Genomic DNA, 18362 nt, shown 5'->3' on the forward strand with positions numbered 1-18362 from the left:
TTGCTCTCACATGCATACACAAGATTATTCTGGACACATAGAGGTTTCAGTAATTTGCCGAGTAATTCAGTAATTTTGCATCTGCAGAGCGTGTGTCATTAAATTATTATACTGCAAAGGTTAAAATGTTCCCATTTTGAGGGATTCTGTAATAAAGGGCATTTCATTGCATGCTGCAAATTATTTTTACTGATTGATCTTGTAAAATATTTTACTATAAATAAAATTCTGCAGTGAATTCATTTAGACACTGAGCGTTTGTTTTTAACACAAACAAAGTTACGGACCGCAGCTCTGATTGGTTATTTTTTACCGGGAGCGCATGACTTTCTGCAAATGGCAATAGGACACTGGGAGGAGCCAGAGGAGCTTGATTTTTTTCACAGATTATCTGTCTCATATTCTACTGTCAGGACATAATGACAGGTTTAATAAATATGTAAAAAATATTTTTTTTTACAAAAGTTCCCTACAGCACCTTTAATTAAGTTTACTCTGCAATACTCAAGTTCATGGTAACAATCCGTGGATAGTGTTTGAGTTTGAATGGGTCTTTTGACTAGGAAATGGACTCCAGATTAAAAACAACAGCAACAAGATATTAAACCAACAAAAGCAACCATAAAACAGTGTAAAACACAAAAACAGAAGAAAAAAAACTTATTCATTTTGAGACCCCAGTGCATGATGGGAACAACAGGATCATAACTTTGATATTTACTTAAAGAAAAATTAAACAAACAAATAATTCCAAGTTAACCATACTAATAAAAGTTGAAACTTTAATTTCTACAAGTTTAAATTGAATACTAACATAGATTTTTTTTTTATTCCCTGCCTGCAAATTATTCAATTTAGAAACTACATATAGTATAGTGGTGAATATAGTATAATTGTTTCCAAATTTCCAAGTGTAACCCATGTTTCGTTTTGTTTAAGGCTTAAGGGGTTTAGCAACCATTACAACAATTAATTTAACACATTGCGTTGTACAAATAAATACAGTGGAAAGAGTATGCTTATGAACCCTTTGAAAATATCTAGATTTCTGTTAAAATTACACGTACATTGTGGCAGTTTAACTTTCTCAAAATGTTAATTAGGATATTGAGTGATCATTGACAGGACAAGCTGGACAAAGTAAATTACGATGTTACGATGTCTCTAAAGGCAAGCCGGAGTCAATCGAGGAAATAAGATTTGAAATGTGGGTTTGAACGTGTGACCTGCCCTTTAAATGAAGGCACACAAAGCCTGGTTACTGATGGAGCTATTCTTCTCAAAAAGATGGATGCAAACCATGCCTTGATCAAAATCTCTTAAAGACATCACAGCAATGCACCAAGCCGAAAAACACTGCAAAACAAACCATTGCTAAAGATCTGGTGTTCACAAATCAACAGTCAGACAACCGGTCTACAAATGTAGAAAAAGTGTGGACTGTTGCTATACTGTTCTTAGGAACGAGAATCCAGCAACGATAACCGTCAGAACACTACGGCCAATCCTGAAAGAGGTGAAAAAGAACCCAAGTACTGTGGCAAAAGACCTTCAGAAAACACTGAACACGGTTCATGAACTCATGTCTCATCTTTGTCCAAGACCATGTTCCACAGCACTTCTGGGAAAATATTCTGGGGGCAACTGAGAAAAGTTGAAGCTTTTAGCAAAAACGCAAAAAGGGGCACTACAAAGCAACACTAAAACCTCTTCGCAACTGTGAAGAATGGTCGAAGGACCATCATGGTTTAAACTGCTTGGTTAAATCAGACCAGACGGAAAAATCAACTCAAACATTCAGATATTTTAAGGGTTCACAAACTTATTCTTACTACTTTAATTACAAATAAAACACTATACACACCTTTTCGTTTGCATGTTCATATTTATTTCACCGAAAAACTAAAATCAATAAATACATTTATAACACTGACAAAAACAATATACAATTTAGGTACAAGCAATAAATAGACAAAATATTTTGCTTTGCTTGAGATTACAACATAACCCATAAAATAAAAAAAGAGTTTTGCAATTTGTTTAGGAATGTTATGTCAGCATCTACGAAATAAATGAAAATAAAAACCGTTAAAATGTAATTCAGAGAATTTGTAAACAATGAAGGCTAAAACCAATTTATTACACACTTAAACCACTTGACGAAACGGTGGATGGCATTAAAAAACAAACAGAACAATCAGTTTGGACCATTCATCACAAAATGCACAATTTAGACTGCTTTTTTTGCAAGAGGATTGAAACAAACCTCTACAGAAACATTCAGTGACTGTGTAATCATGTTGATTAACTGACAGCATGTAGAATGATGGCCACAACCTTGTTGCAGACAACTAGCCAGCATGTGATTCCAACACCACCTGAGGTAAAGCAGCAAAAAGCACTTCAGAAGACTTTAAACTCCATGTAATTGTATTTATTTCATCCAGACAAGATGCCAAGTTATTCACATTTTAAATCAATTTATCCTACTATCCTTCCAAAATGGTAATTAAAAACCACTGGTGACTTGGACATACCTGCAATTCCAGAAGGAAAGGCTACTAGTCTCTCCAGTGGAGCAATCCATTTACTAGGCACCACAGTGACCGGGTCGGCATAATACTTCAATATGAGCGAGATCATGAGGGCCGCCTAACAGACAGCACAAAACAGAATAAAATACCATCGTGAGAGAAAATGAACAACTGATGCATACGTGAATCATACATCAATAATATCAAAGCACCGATTAAAAGATTAATCATCACCCACCTGAAGAATGTAAAACACAATATTTACTATCCACTTCATTTTTGCCTGCTGTGAAGTTCTTGATTTGACTGTAAAAAAAAAAAGTAAGAAAGATGATGAATGTAACCTGAACTTTGCAGAAAGGTAGCTCTCCAGAAACCAAGACTGGACACTCCTAATGTGCATGAATGAGATCAGAGATAAAGTCAATGGGATGATTTTCAGATTCTCATTATTTCATGTAAATTACTTCGCACACAAGAAAAGTGTAAACTACATTTCAGGTACATTTTCATCCATGTTTAGATTCAACTGATTGATCAGAATCATTCTAGACTATGGATGGCATATCTAATATAAAACTCTTAAGAGGCTTAGATCACGTCTCTTCAGAAGAAGATCATAATTGAACATCTATTTTGCTTGAATTCTTATGAACTGCAGCCATCTAATTATTCTCTATTTGCTTTTGTGTTTCTACCTCAGGATGCCCATCCTATCATAACTAGAGATTATGCCAGATTCAGTCTGGATCCAGCCTCTTACAAAGATTTTAGATGACCCCAACACCTGTTAAGAGATGACACCGACCCCCACGAGGACCTCAGATGACGACAACTCTGAATCATCATAAAAACTGCCAAATTTTACGTGAAGCTGCACTGTAAAAAGTGCTACACCCACACAGTAGGTTTTATATATTTTAAATAGTTGTAATCTAGTTTATTTTATTTGTTTTATACTAAAAAGTATAAATATACTTCCTCTTTACTTAAAATATATCACTTTTTACATAACAATATATTTTAAGTAAAACAATAGCAATTTATTTGGGTAGCTTTTTGTATGAGTTTGTTGTGTACAAGAAATGTTATAAAAGTGAGTTGACATACACAATTTATTTGAGCAGCTGTCGATGTGGCATGTGTGTTCATCAAACTTAAATATTTGAAATAAAAAACACATAAAAATTAAGTTGGATTTATCCCTTTTTCACTGTCGGGGACTTTCCAAGGCAGATGCTTCCTCGGCACTTCAACTGTTTGAAAGCTGCAGCGGATCTAAATTTCACAGACTGATTAACACGGTAAGATGTGCAAGTTTTGGCAATTTATTGGTGATGTAAAGTCATGCAAAATCGTTCACTCAACTAGGAAGCTAAAGTGAGGTTTGCAAATTGTACTGTATAGCTAGCTATCCTGCACACATGGCAAGCTAAGTTGGCTACACAGTGCTAAGCAGTGAAGTCTTGTATGCAACGATAAGAAGATAACAGCAGTTAAGACCGTGTTGTTAATATGAAATTAAACAAGTGCTTTAGTAATGCCTATTATGTTTTAAGACTACTTTGGCTTTAATTTGACCAATAATATCACTTTTAATCGTTAGTTAGCGTTAACTGACCCTGTTAACTGCCATTCACATTTTTGAACATAGACTTGAAAGTGCATGATCCAAACCTATAATTCACAACTGAAAACATTTTGTAACATGATTTTGATGTACAATTTTCATGGTAGATGAATTTAAAATGGCTTTCAAAGGATGAATTTTGAGATTTTATGTTTTCAAGTGATATATAATGTTTTCTAAAGTGTGATGGAGAAAAAGGCAACAAAGAAGACTTTTATATATATATATATATATATATATATATATATATATATATATATATATATATATATATATATATATATATATTTCAAAGTGCTGTGTACTGTAAATAAAGGTGACTTGACTTATTTAATTTCATCTTAATAACACAGTCTCCGGTGGGGCATGCAGCTGTCGTGGGGTCCTCGTGTTATCAGCAGCAGAGTTGTAAGTGCATTTGATAGCACTGGCTCAAAACCATAAAACTATTTTTAACCTGTTACTTAAATATTTTACATTTACCACTGGTTTTTAAACTTATTCTAACATGCATATTTTTTCTGGTCTTTAGGTAACCAAGCGTTTTTGTTACCTGGGGTCTTCAGATACAGGTAAGAAAAACTTCAGAATAGATACAGTTAAAGCTATAATTATTCCCAGGTAAGTAAAACATAGGTAAAATTGCAAACAATAGTGTTGGCTCCATACAATTACATTTCTGAATTAGGTTGTATGTACCAACCACCAATAGAAGGCAGATATGATCACCTTTCTGCCTCCTTCTACTACTGCACTAATAGAAGCTTGATTCATACTGATAAATACAGCCTACATGGTCAGTTAAATCTCAATTTTGTGAGATGCTGGTGATAGTGTGAGATCTTGTACAGTACAGTGGTAGTGGTGTATGTATAGTACAACCTTTTACATCAATTGCATGGTTGAAATACAGAGGTTCCGTCTGGCTATGTGGAGAAAAGGAGAGAAGTGGTACTGAGATGCCTGATTGAGAACATATGGGAGGGAAAGGAAAACCTCATCAGTGTCCACCATGTATGTACTGGGCTTAAAGCTACTTATCTAATTTCTGTCTGTATGTTATTACTATTGTGATGATATGGGGTAATTACTTTGTTCTTGAAATATATTTAATACAGTAATGTGATGACCAATAAGGTACAGGCAAGGAAAATTGCATTGTTTTATTGTAATGTATCCTTTGAACCAGAAAAGACAACACTCATGCTACAGTAGATCATGATAGTATAGTACCAACACTCTATGACATTGTCATGGTAGACTTCACTCTGGTCACATGCTCTAGTCAAAGTATCCATCTAGTATCCATCACCTTAAGCAACTAAAAAGTACAATTTTGACTTTGTGTCGTATCTGTCTTCTACCAGTCTGCTATATTCATCTCAATACCTGTTTGTCTGACCAAACTCTTGATTCTTTTTTGTCTTCCCAATAGAGTCATGATGAAACAGAGGTGTACGCTGAGCTTGGCAGTTCCCCACTGAAAATATACATGCGCCATCAGCCAAATACGATTGGGATTATCACAGTAGAAGGACAGCCCATGGTCAGAGGTGTGCCAAACCTGTAGAAAACCTCCTGTGTGGACTTGTCTATGCCCACAACCTCTAATATCACTCAAATCTGGTGTATACTTCTGAGATATATCACAGGCTCTTTGTGGGATTGGACCCTATGCATACTTTTGTATGTTTTGTAGGCACTGTTAAAAGTGACACTAGTTGACATTGAATAAATGTTATTGTCTTTAATCTGTCTTCCCATCTTTTTCTTCTTCAATTAAATTTGTAATTGTTATTGACAAAGTCTGTTTATGTAAAGTGATTTACTGTACTGCTTAGAATATAGACATTTAGATGTATTTTCTGAGGTAATAGCCAGGACTTAATTAAAATGTTTATTCTCATTTGATTAGGTTAAATTTACTATGAACATAAAGTTCATAAAACCTAACTAAAATGAGTACAGGTTACTTGTAGCAACACATAAATACGTTACATATACCAAGAAAATTAGGTTTATCTAACTGACTAATATAGCACTTATTAGTTAACTCAACTTGATTTTGTTGTGTTTGAATTAAGTAATTTTACAGAGTTTATTATACTTGAAAAAGGCTGCAAGTTGACTCAACTTAAAACATCCAATGCAGCCACTTGCCTCACTTTTTATAAGTTTGATCTAGGTATTACTTTTTACAGTGTGCCTTGAAACCATATGTATTGTGAAAAGAGATTTGAAATGGATTGAACTGAAACTGGATTATCGATATGGAATATTTTTACAGTTTTAATGGATGGACAGAAATCTCTCAGGTTTAAAGTATCTTCTTTAAGTGTTTCAAAGATGAACCAGACTAAGAGTGTGTTTGGAAAGATATGAGATTGAGTAAAGGATGACAGAACTTTCATTTTTGGGTGAACTATGGATTTTACAAGTTATATCTACACTATTCTCCATTAACTTGAAGGACAGCAACAGTCAGCAGCCAAGCCATTTGTCTTCCTTCATGAATGCTGAAGCCGTTATCTGAAACCCACCTGCCATTTTCCACACTTGGCCTGAGACTTTGAATTCTCCACTGCAAAGTGAAGAAACTTTTGGTTTCTCAGTTCTTCTCGCCCCACTATAAAGTGGAGAAAAGCAGTTTATATGCTTCCAGTGAGGTGTGCTGGTGACTGTAAATATCTTAACACTTGCCCACTGCTTCTTGTTTTCAACAGAGCAATACTACACACGTCGTTTGCTATGCAATTTGCCTGTTTTGTGGGCTTCCTTCGATGTTGTGCTGGTTAGAAAGCAATCATTAGCTGAGTTTTCATCCAAAGTTGTACATTTAACATGTGCAAAATTGGAAAATCACAAAGCATTTGGGAATAAGCACTATTTCCATTCACTGAGTCAAAGAGAACAAAATCGCCACTTCCTGATAAACTTGCACTAAATATCACTAGGAAAAGTTAATGCCACTGAATACAACAAATTTTATATGTATTAAATGATTTGTGCCTCAGACGAAACACATTAAGTATTGTCATTGCTTTAGGTTATGCCTTTCCATAGCGCAAAGTCACATTAAATTTTGATGCACATGTAGGAATTTATTCGCAAAATCCTTTTCCATCTCCAATTATTACCATTAATACTTTTTCGCACAAATCAAAAACCACCTCAAGCTAGTGTAGCACTTTTTTGCGAATTAAGAATTATTTTTGTCTTCCTCTAAATTTGGTAAAAACGTACTCATTTCTGATGCATTGTCTGATTGTCCTGATTATCACTTCATCAACAATTTTGCTGCACATGCTTGCAATGCACATACCCCTTTAAGAAAAGCACAAAATTATTTTTACCAAGAGTCTTCAGTTGATCGGTCATCTTGTTTATCTTGCGTTCCAGTCTAGCATATCTGGCAAACTCGTCCATCATATTGACGGTGGACATCTCCATCTTCATGTTTTGGATCTCCGTCCGCATCTCCATCTCTTGATCAGCATCTTTCTGGAAGATCTTTGACAGCTATGAGAACAAACACACAAGATCTTAATGTACATCTTCTCATTCGTTTTAAATTGCAATCTAATTTACTCAAAGCTTTTACATTGACTATGACAAATAACCAGAATCAAAAGGGTGATTTATTGACAAAGACTTGGAAAGCAAAACATTACATTTGTTTAATAAACTCTGGGTTACAATTGCTCACATTTTCATAGTAAGAATACTCTGAATGTATTATTTACAATTTACAATAATAACTATAATCTAGATAGACAACTAACCAGACATTAGAAAGCTTTTGGTACTATGGTCAAACTATGTCAGAATTTTTTTTTTTTTTTTGGCGTATAACATCGTACAGGTATGTGATATGGTGTATCATATGAATAAATAATCATTCAGTGCCATTACATCGCAGTACCATGGAACTGTCATCTGATACCATGAAAGATGTCCAGTGTGTTTTATTGGTTTGTAAAATATTATAAGCCCACATCAAACGTTTGTTTGGAACTATCAACTGTCCTCTAGTTGGTGTTTATGAATGAGTCAAGAATTGCTGTGACTGTATAGACCATTTATGGCGTCACAATACGACTAATGTACGTTTAATATATGCTCACGCGTCCCTAAAACTCTTTTAAATCAGTACTTACAAATGAAGAAATGGACGGCAGCAATGTTTTGATGAGGTTGACCAGAAACACCGAGCTCAGTACAAGGAACCAGTTAAACCCGTCAGCCATTTTCTTTTAGCCAGCCTGATCCTCCCCCAATAATACACACACTTGCGCTGTTTTAAATGGTTCATTTTATTAAATGTTACAATATGCTTATGTTATCTAAAAATGTGCAACAACAGATATCAAGTATCCGAAAAGGTAATGTTTATAAGACACCACATTTTCTTTTCTTTCTTAAGCGGCGTGTTTCTTTGAATGCATTCAAATTATCTGAATATATAACCGATGCAATCAATACTGAATATATATTTACACCCTTACAGAAACAAAAAAGGCATAAAGTGGCGCCTAAAGTATATCCAAGCACATCTGGGATTGACTTCTCAAGCTATCCAAACAGGTACGTTGCTTTGGTTTGAAATGTGGTTGGCAAGACGTTTCAGCCAATCACCGATGAGAAGGGGCGGAGCGCAGCTCGCATCATGTTAGTGCTATAATCAAAAGCATATAGAAAGGGGAGATCCAATCCGGTTTCAGCTAGTTTCTGTTCCGATAGAACGTTAATGCTTGCTTTAGTGTTTCCTAGTCCTTGTTTTTACACTTTACTTAGCGCATAAGCTGTTTTAATCGAATTCCTTTTTTGTTCTGAAAGCATACCAGCTTTACGCAACCATGCCTAAAAGGAGCAAAGTAAGTTCCGAAAATATTATTATTATTATTATTTCTATAGTATGGTTTTAATAGCATGCGATAATTAATATGCACATCTCTAGGAAGCTTTATGTGAGTGTTGACCGCATTGCTGGATGTGTTCGTGTAATCTAGGACATGTGAGTCGGTGGCGTGAATCTGGCGCCTTTTTACTTGGAGCTGTGCTGTATTCCGTCGGCTGCGAGCGGATATTTATAGAGTAGAATAGAGCATTCTCGACTTTACTTTTACATTAGAATCGTGTACAGAATGCGCGAAGTAATGCTCAGACAAAGGGGTGTAACCTCGTAACGTTTGGTTACGTTATCCTTCATGGAAAAGAGCTTGTCCTGCAAATGTTTTGCTTTTAACCGCGGTCTTAATACCTTTATACAAAGTATTTGAAGTTGTACATTTCATGACATTGTGGGGTTTTCCATTAAACCCTTGTGTAAATGTAAATACATGTGTAAGTTAGTTTTATGTTGTGTACGACTCCATATGGTTCTCGAACAGGACACACACACCGTGTCTTGAGTGTCATGGTTGCCTTTACACTAAACACATTTGAAACCTTAACTTATATTCGAATTAGTTTATAATCATTTCGTAATTCGGCTTTTACTTTCGTATCCCGCCTGAATTTCTCACTTGACCTTTGAAACGTAACGTTACTTTTTAAAGTGGCTAAAGGAAGTTATCACCGACGTTATTTGTGTACTAAAGATATTGACTTCCTGTTTTCACGTTTCTGGTGTATGTGAACAATCTGGGGTGTCGATATTTACTGTTTGCTCGTCGAAAGTGAATGGATTCTGTCTGTAGAGGCGGAGCTAGCGTTACTGTTCCCCTCCTCCAGCGTAACCGCTTCAGTAACACCGTTACCAGCGACAATAAGCTAGTTTCGCTCGACAAAGATAAAGCAAATAAATACACGATCTGTTGTTGTTGTTGTTTTATTTATTTTTTCGCTATAAAATTAACTTGAATAATAAATGAGTGATTGTATAAGGAATGTATAACTTCGTACAGGACCCATTGTTTACCCCCTCCCCCACGTTCACTTTTTTTTACGTCAATGACGTAATTACCCATCACTTGTGGGGGATGTAGGGGTACAATAACACACACACGATCTGAGTACAGGTACTAACTGTTTCTGTTTCCTGTTGTACAGGCTAACAATGACACCGAAGCAGCTGGGGTAAGTTTGTGTCTGTTGCACATACTGACAAATAACACATTTCTGCATATAACTGTGATACTTATTGCCTTCTCGTTTTGCCCTCATCAAATGAACAAATAGCCCAAGAGACGGTCCGAGAGACTTCAAGGTGTAAGTTGGTTTTGCCAGTCCCCCTGAAGACATCTTTTACACAATTACCTTTTTACATGAGGCATATTGCTTACACTGAACTCTGTTTTGCAGAAACCCCAAACACCAAAGTCTGAGCCCAAGCCAAAAGTGAAGGTAAATCAGTTATTAAAATAAGATTTATTGCTATTAATAAATATTAGCGGATGTGGCTCACTCGTGTATTTTTCGGAAACGTAACAGAAGGCACCTGCAAAGGGCAAGAAGGCCAAGGAGGTAGAAAAGGCCAAACCTGAGGAGAAGAAAGTGGACAAAGAGACTGAGGAGAAATCTGCGGAGAACGGAGAGACCAAAGATGAGGTAGTGAGTCGTTTTATAATTAAGTTTGAATAATTAACCTAACTTGGTCTGATATTGTATTGCTACGTATTTGGCCTTTTATCTTTTAGTAGTTCAGTGTGGTAGATGTAGATAAATGTCAGTTGGGCTGTGTCTGTTGAAAACATTTATTGGTTTTATTGATTTATTGGTTTTGCTTTGTTATATATAGGTGGACAATGATGAAGCAGGAGGCGAGGAGGAAGAGAAAGACGGAGCTGCTAAATAACATTAATAACATTTCAGCAGAGCTCCCATACCTCTTTTCTTGTACAATACAGAGGAATATTTTTATTGACTATTTTCTAAAAATAAGTTTTTTTTTTTATTTGTTTGTTTTTTAGTAGTTCAATATTCGAAGCTCATTTTATAGACCACGTTCAAGAAAAAAACCCTTAGAAGGGGGATTCCCTCTTTTCCCACCCCCCAGTTTTTCCTGAAGGAGAACTGCAGTCATGAAACGACTTCCTCTTGTTATTACCATTATTTTTAACTCTTTCAATGTTTTTACAAAAAGGGAGGGGAGTGTAACGGGTTGAGATGGATAATGTGATTGTGCCATTTATAAAGATTAAAAAAAATGAAATGTCTTAAGTCTTTCCATTGAAACTGGAAGAATTTGCCTGAGACACTAACATTCCCCGGGCAATATGAGGGACACCTTTATATAGCCTGTGTTGTATGGGAAGGGGGTTCTGTTAGAAAATGCTTTGTTTTAATGTTTCTGGGGGGTTGGGATTGATTATAAGCTGTATTCTATGAATTGAAACCTCTTTATTTGAACTGTTTTCTGAATCAACAGCTTAGATTAATGATCCTGCTCACTAGTACTGGAACACTCATCGGATGTGTGATTTACATTGACTTTTGTCTTTGTGTGGTGAAAGCATTGCAATAATGTTGTATAGCTGCTGTGAAAAGTTTTTCATAATTTCTATATGCAGTATGTGATGGTACTTTAAGAGGATGAAAAACGGAAGTGTGTGTGTGTGTGTTAGCAAAGCTAATAACAGCTGTGTTACAGTGTTAAACATGCAGGTTATACAGAAAATTACTGTAATTTCATTCATGTGAACATGCCAGAAGTAGCTATATCACTCAAGGTTTTAGGTTAAAAGTACACGTGTACAGTTTCTTTTTTTTTTTTTATTAACTTTTTTTGTATGTAGCTGTATCTGTAATGATTGGAATGACATACAAATAAAATGGTTGTAATTTCACCTTGATATTTTGCCCTTTTGTTTTCCTTTCTGTGATTAAAAAGAACACTAGATAAGATATAAAGCAGATCAAAATTTCATGTGGAGGAGGGAGCTAGAAAATTAATGGTTCGTTGACAATGTTAATATGTGAAATACATTAAATAAAATCAATGTGCTTGACAATGTCATTACTGATATTGTAATATCTTGCCATATTCATTTAGTCTTGGTGTATACCATTGGTTAAAACGTTTACATTTACTGCTGTTAAAAAGTTTGGAAAAGTAAGATAAATAAAAAATATAATCTATGTGATGCATACTATACTTTAGTCTTAAGTGTCATGTCCACTGTCTGATCACCCCGTTCTTGTGTGTGTGTGTGTGTGTTTCTGTATATGTCTGCATTTCGTGCGCACATGGTGTTTTGTTTTGGTTTTGATCGCTCGTCTTGCACCTATCTTTGGCGTTCCTCCCTCCCCCTCATTATCACAGTTTCCGTTTCTAATGGTTTGACCTCGCTCACCTGAATTCAATGTCTGTTCATCTCTTGCTCTATTTATTCCCGTCTGTCGCGCCTATCGGTGCCAGATCGTTGTTCGGCAACAATCCCCGTGTATCCACTTTGTCTGATCCTGTCAAGCCGTGTTCTGTCGTGCCTCTGTTTGCTGCTATTGGTTTGTTTTGTTTTTCTTTTTCCCCCCTCCCTCATTTCCTAGACCGGGCACCGGCATTTCCCAGAAGAGTTTTTGCACGGTCGCTGGCTCGCTCGTGGCTTCCTCCCCTCTCCGCTATCATCGCGGCCGCGCCGTTGAGCGCCCCCTGCCGGGTGTTTTTGCAAGGACATTTGAAGTCTCTTTTTCTGTTGGACATTTTTCCTAATTTCCCGGCCTGTTTTTGTTCATTGGAGGAAGTTTTTTCTTTTGAGGTTTTTGAATAAATTGGTCCTGCACCGTAACCTGCATCTGTGTCCAGTTGTGTTCCTGACAGAACGATCTGGCCAAGATGGACACAGCAGGTACAGACTCTGTCAGAACCGCAGTCACCCAGCAGGGTGTTCTTTTGGGCCAACACGAAGCCAGACTCACGAATACCACAAGGGAGATGGAGTTCTTAGCCAACCAAGTGGCTGAGTTGACCAACCGGATCCAAGAGCTGCAACGAGAGACTCCTCAGGGTGGTGCAGTTCACCATCTTTCTCACCATGAGCCTGAGCCCCGATGCAATAACCCACCACCCTATGATGGGGACCCCAATTCCTGCCGGGCCTTCTTGTCCCAGTGTTCTGTGGTGTTTGCCTTGCAGCCACGCACATACGCACTTGAGATGTCCAAAGTGGCTTTTGTTTTGACTCTTCTGACCGGCAAGGCCAGAGACTGGGGAACCTCCGTCTGGGAGACCAAAGCTCCCTGTTGTGCTTCTTTTAAAGATTTCCGCCAGGAGATGGAGAGACTGTTCGACCGCTCTGCAAGAGGTCAGGAAGCGGCTGACCAGCTAGCACGGCTCCGTCAGGCGGGTCGCTCAGTGACGGACTATGCCATTCATTTTAAGACTCTTGCAGCGACCTGCGACTGGAATGAGGGGGCCTGTCGAGCTATGTTCCGTGCTGGGCTAGAGGATGACATCCAGGATGAGCTGGCCACTCAGGACCTGCCACGTGACTTTGACGATCTGGTTAACATGGCGTTGCGCATCGAGGGTCGCCTTCACCGCCGTCGTCAGCGCCTGGCAGTTCGTGCACCCTGGAGGACTGAGGAGTCGTCATCTGTCTCCCCCACAGAAACCACTGAGCCTGAGCCTATGCAGGTGGGGCGCCTTCGGCTCACTCCTCAACAAAAGCAGCAACGCCTCGCCCTAGGACTATGTCTGTATTGCGGCAAATCAGGTCACTTCGCAGTGGGCTGTCCACTAAAAGTCAAGGCTCACCAGTAAAGAGGGGGATCCTGGTGAGCGCTACCCCTTTATTACATCCCCCCTCCTCTCGCACTCTCCTTCCTGTCTCTATTCAGTTTGGTGGTGTCCTTAACTCCTGTACAGCACTGGTTGACTCGGGAGCTGAGGGCAACTTTATGGACCTCTCTCTAGCCACCGGTTGGGGAATTCCTTCCATTCCTCTTCCCAAACCTATTCCTGCCCGTTCATTGAATGGCACTTTAATAACCACTGTCTCATATGCCACTCCCCCTGTTAATCTTATAGTCTCGGGCAATCACCGGGAGGTGACCACGCTGTACCTTCTTGAATCCCCGAGTGCTCCCATAGTTCTGGGGCACCCGTGGTTGGTGCAACATGGCCCTCACGTGGATTGGTCCAACAACTCTGTCCTGTCTTGGAGTAAGTTTTGTCTTGCGTCTTGTCTGGGTGCTGCCTCTTTTCCTGTGTCTGTGTGTCCTGTCTTGCAGGTGGAGGCTGCTGATTTGAAGGGGGTCCCGGTGGAGTACCACGACCTGTGCCAGGTGTTTAGTAAGTCCCGGGCCACCTCCTTACCTCCACATCGCCCTTATGACTGTGCCATCGAGCTCCTCCCAGGCACTTCTCCGCCCAAGGGTCACTTGTTTTCCCTTTCAGGCCCTGAAAGAGAGGCCATGGACAAATATATTAATGAATCCCTCAAAGCCGGCCTCATCCGACCCTCTTCATCTCCTGCAGGTGCTGGGTTCTTCTTTGTCAAGAAGAAGGACGGCTCCTTGCGTCCTTGTATAGATTATCGAGGCCTGAATGACATCACTATTAAAAACAGGTACCCCTTGCCTCTAATGTCATCTGCCTTTGAGTTATTGCAGGGAGCCAAGGTCTTCACCAAGCTAGACCTTCGGAATGCCTATCACCTTATTCGCATACGTGAGGGGGATGAGTGGAAGACAGCTTTCAACACACCTACGGGACACTTTGAGTACCGGGTCCTACCATTCGGTCTGACCAATGCCCCAGCTGTCTTCCAGGCCCTGGTTAATGACGTGTTGAGAGACATGGTGAATCGCTTTGTCTTCGTGTATCTTGATGATATCTTGATATTCTCCCCATCTCTGCAGGTACACACTCAGCATGTTCGCCAGGTGTTACAACGGCTGCTGGAGAACCAGCTCTATGTTAAGGCGGAGAAGTGCGTCTTCCATGCCCAGTCGGTTCCGTTCCTGGGGTTCGTTGTTTCTGCGGGGGAGATCAAAGCCGACCCCTGTAAGGTAAGGGCCGTTGCCGAGTGGCCAGCTCCTGACTCTCGTAAAGCTCTGCAGCGGTTCCTGGGGTTTGCCAACTTCTATCGGCGGTTCATCCGGAACTTTGGTCAGATTGCTGCACCTTTAACGGCACTCACCTCTCCCAAGGTACCGTTCAAGTGGAATACTGGGGCACAGGAGGCCTTTGATAGATTAAAGTCCCGTTTTATCTCTGCTCCTGTCTTGTCTATTCCAGACCCTGAACGGCAATTCATTGTTGAGGTGGATGCCTCCGATGTCGGAGTGGGCGCGGTCCTATCTCAGCGGTCGCACGAGGATGGAAAGGTGCATCCCTGCGCCTTCTTCTCCCACCGCCTGAGTCCCCCAGAACGGAATTACGACATAGGTAATCGGGAGTTGTTGGCGGTCAGGCTGGCTTTGGGGGAGTGGCGTCACTGGTTGGAGGGCGCGGCTCAGCCCTTCCTGGTCTGGACGGATCACAAGAACCTCGAGTATGTCCGTTCGGCCAGGAGGCTGACCTCTCGACAGGCTCGCTGGGCCCTCTTCTTTGGCCGGTTCAATTTCTCACTGTCTTACAGGCCCGGGTCAAAGAATGTTAAGCCCGATGCTCTTTCTCGTCTCTTCGAGGCTCCTGGGGGAGGGGAGTCAGCAGACACTATCTTGCCCAAAGGGGTGGTGGTGGCATCCCTCTCTTGGGACATCGAGAGACGAGTAGAGGAGGCCCTACTTAATGGGCCTGTGCCGAAGGGGTGCCCAGCGGGTAATCTGTTTGTTCCCACCAAGTTGCGCTCTGAAGTCATCCAGTGGGGTCACTCATCCAGGCTAGTCTGTCATCCAGGAGTCCGGAGGTCGCTGGCTGCCATCCGTCAGCGATTCTGGTGGCCATCCATGGCCAAGGATGTCAGGCGGTTCGTGGCTGCCTGCTCGGTGTGCGCTCAGAACAAGACTTCCAACGCGCCTCCCGTTGGTCTGCTCCACCCATTGCCCATCCCTTCCCGCCCCTGGTCACATTTGGCCCTTGATTTTGTCACTGGCCTTCCGGAATCCAAGGGTAACACCGTCATTCTTACGGTGGTGGACCGTTTCTCTAAGGCGGCCCATTTCATTCCCCTTCCCAAGCTCCCCTCAGCCAAAGAGACTGCTCAGGTGATGGTTGATCATGTATTCCGGATTCATGGTCTTCCGGTCAACGTGGTCTCTGATAGGGGTCCCCAGTTTGTCTCTCGGTTTTGGAGGGAATTCTGTCGGCAGATCGGGGCCTCTACGAGTCTGTCTTCAGGATTCCATCCCCAGACCAACGGGCAGTCCGAGCGGGCAAACCAGGATTTGGAACGTTCTCTTCGCTGCCTGGCATCCCACAATCCCGGCTCCTGGTGTCAACAGCTGTCCTGGGTAGAATACGCCCATAACTCCCTTCCTGTTTCTGCCACAGGTATGTCCCCATTCCAGTGTTCTGTCGGTTATCAACCTCCCTTGTTTCCCACACAGGAACCCGAGGCTGCGGTCCCGTCTGCTTTGGCCTTTGTCCGACGGTGTCGCCGCACCTGGAAGAGGGCCAAGGCGGCCTTGGCCCAGGCTAATAGGCGGACTAAAGCAGCGGCCGACCGTCACCGAACTCCTGCTCCCCGCTATGTGTGTGGTCAAAGGGTATGGCTCTCTACCAAGGACCTGCCTCTCAGGGTAGCCTCACGCAAGTTGGCACCCAGGTTCATTGGCCCATACCGGATCACGAAGGTCCTGAGTCCGGCGGCGGTGCAGCTCAAGCTCCCTACCACGCTTGGTCGGGTGCACCCTGTTTTCAATGTTTCCAGGGTTAAACCTGTGTTCTATTCCCCTCTTGTTCCATCTGCCCCAACCCCCCCTCCCCCCCGTCTAGTGGATGGCTCCCCGGTCTATACGGTGCGGAGGTTGCTAGATGTCCGACGTAGGGGTCGGGGCTTTCAATATCTTGTGGACTGGGAGGGCTATGGCCCAGAGGAGAGGAGCTGGGTTCCGGCCCGGGACATCTTGGATCGGACACTGGTCGAGGACTTCTACCGGCGACGAGGTGAGCCCCTTCCTGCGGCGCCTGGTGGCGTCCGTCGGAGGGGGGGTACTGTCATGTCCACTGTCTGATCACCCCGTTCTTGTGTGTGTGTGTGTGTGTTTCTGTATATGTCTGCATTTCGTGCGCACATGGTGTTTTGTTTTGGTTTTGATCGCTCGTCTTGCACCTATCTTTGGCGTTCCTCCCTCCCCCTCATTATCACAGTTTCCGTTTCTAATGGTTTGACCTCGCTCACCTGAATTCAATGTCTGTTCATCTCTTGCTCTATTTATTCCCGTCTGTCGCGCCTATCGGTGCCAGATCGTTGTTCGGCAACAATCCCCGTGTATCCACTTTGTCTGATCCTGTCAAGCCGTGTTCTGTCGTGCCTCTGTTTGCTGCTATTGGTTTGTTTTGTTTTTCTTTTTCCCCCCTCCCTCATTTCCTAGACCGGGCACCGGCATTTCCCAGAAGAGTTTTTGCACGGTCGCTGGCTCGCTCGTGGCTTCCTCCCCTCTCCGCTATCATCGCGGCCGCGCCGTTGAGCGCCCCCTGCCGGGTGTTTTTGCAAGGACATTTGAAGTCTCTTTTTCTGTTGGACATTTTTCCTAATTTCCCGGCCTGTTTTTGTTCATTGGAGGAAGTTTTTTCTTTTGAGGTTTTTGAATAAATTGGTCCTGCACCGTAACCTGCATCTGTGTCCAGTTGTGTTCCTGACACTTAAGGGTCACATGATCCTTCAGAAATTTGTATATGCTGATTTATTATCAATGTTGGATATACACTACTGTTCGAAAGTTAGAGATGAATTTTTTTTTTTAAATAATACTTTGAGCAAGGATGTGTGGGAAGTGCTAAAAAGCGATAATAAATCCTTTTTATAACAATTTATATTTTAAATACATCAAAAGGATCTGGAATCAATTTGTATTTTTTGTGAACTATCAAAGATATATATATAAGGAGATTATACAATTATGAATTTTAATGTGGTTTTAGGGTCTACATTTTTAGAAGCTTTTATCTTCTCGCAGTTTACACATACTTTATGTTTGCCGGTAAAGTCGGACATACTTTTATACCCAACTTCATGAAAAAGTTGTGTTATAATATAGTTATAAATAATAGGAAATGTATATGTTTTATAATATGGACCCTACTAACCTTACTTTGTAACATGTTTTAAAAGAAATGTATTCTTGCTGGTGCTAACTCTTTAAAAGCACTT

At 40.9% G+C, this 18362-nt stretch overlaps 2 protein-coding genes and 1 long non-coding RNA gene across 3 annotated transcripts; 2 read left to right on the forward strand and 1 right to left on the reverse strand.

Moving 5' to 3' along the window:
* Window positions 1–1865: 1865 nt before the first annotated feature.
* On the reverse strand, window positions 1866–8664 carry LOC113098368 (tail-anchored protein insertion receptor WRB-like). The gene is made up of 5 exons (XM_026263406.1): window positions 8322–8664; window positions 7518–7683; window positions 2773–2840; window positions 2538–2652; window positions 1866–2378 (listed from the first exon to the last, which is right to left on the reverse strand). Exons 1-5 carry the CDS (start codon window positions 8409–8411, stop codon window positions 2305–2307), a joined length of 513 nt encoding a protein of 170 aa, XP_026119191.1. The 5' UTR covers window positions 8412–8664; the 3' UTR covers window positions 1866–2304.
* Window positions 2848–5915, forward strand: LOC113098370 (uncharacterized). The gene is made up of 3 exons (XR_003288999.1): window positions 2848–3838; window positions 4518–4572; window positions 4697–5915. It is a non-coding gene; the product is annotated as an uncharacterized LOC113098370 (long non-coding RNA).
* A 156-nt stretch (window positions 8665–8820) lies between the features above and the next one.
* LOC113098369 (non-histone chromosomal protein HMG-14A-like) lies at window positions 8821–11957 on the forward strand. The gene is made up of 6 exons (XM_026263407.1): window positions 8821–9038; window positions 10216–10242; window positions 10345–10374; window positions 10468–10509; window positions 10597–10713; window positions 10904–11957. The coding sequence occupies exons 1-6, from the start codon at window positions 9021–9023 to the stop codon at window positions 10958–10960; spliced, it is 291 nt and encodes a 96-aa protein (XP_026119192.1). The 5' UTR covers window positions 8821–9020; the 3' UTR covers window positions 10961–11957.
* Window positions 11958–18362: the final 6405 nt, after the last annotated feature.

This window comes from Carassius auratus, unplaced genomic scaffold, assembly GCF_003368295.1.
Source record: "Carassius auratus strain Wakin unplaced genomic scaffold, ASM336829v1 scaf_tig00216545, whole genome shotgun sequence".
Taxonomy (NCBI): Eukaryota; Metazoa; Chordata; class Actinopteri; order Cypriniformes; family Cyprinidae; genus Carassius; species Carassius auratus.

Excerpts from the sequence above, each read along its gene's own strand:
- LOC113098369 (XM_026263407.1), top strand. Across the intron at positions 10,510-10,596 it reads AGCCCAAGCCAAAAGTGAAG|AAGGCACCTGCAAAGGGCAA; the intron begins GTAAATCAGTTA and ends GAAACGTAACAG. Across the intron at positions 10,714-10,903 it reads ACGGAGAGACCAAAGATGAG|GTGGACAATGATGAAGCAGG; the intron begins GTAGTGAGTCGT and ends TGTTATATATAG.
- LOC113098368 (XM_026263406.1), bottom strand. The coding sequence starts at position 8,411 with ATGGCTGACGGGTTTAACTGGTTCCTTGTACTGAGCTCGGTGTTTCTG. Across the intron at positions 7,684-8,321 it reads TGCCGTCCATTTCTTCATTT|CTGTCAAAGATCTTCCAGAA; the intron begins GTAAGTACTGAT and ends TTGTTCTCATAG. Across the intron at positions 2,653-2,772 it reads TTGTGTTTTACATTCTTCAG|GCGGCCCTCATGATCTCGCT; the intron begins GTGGGTGATGAT and ends GCTGTCTGTTAG.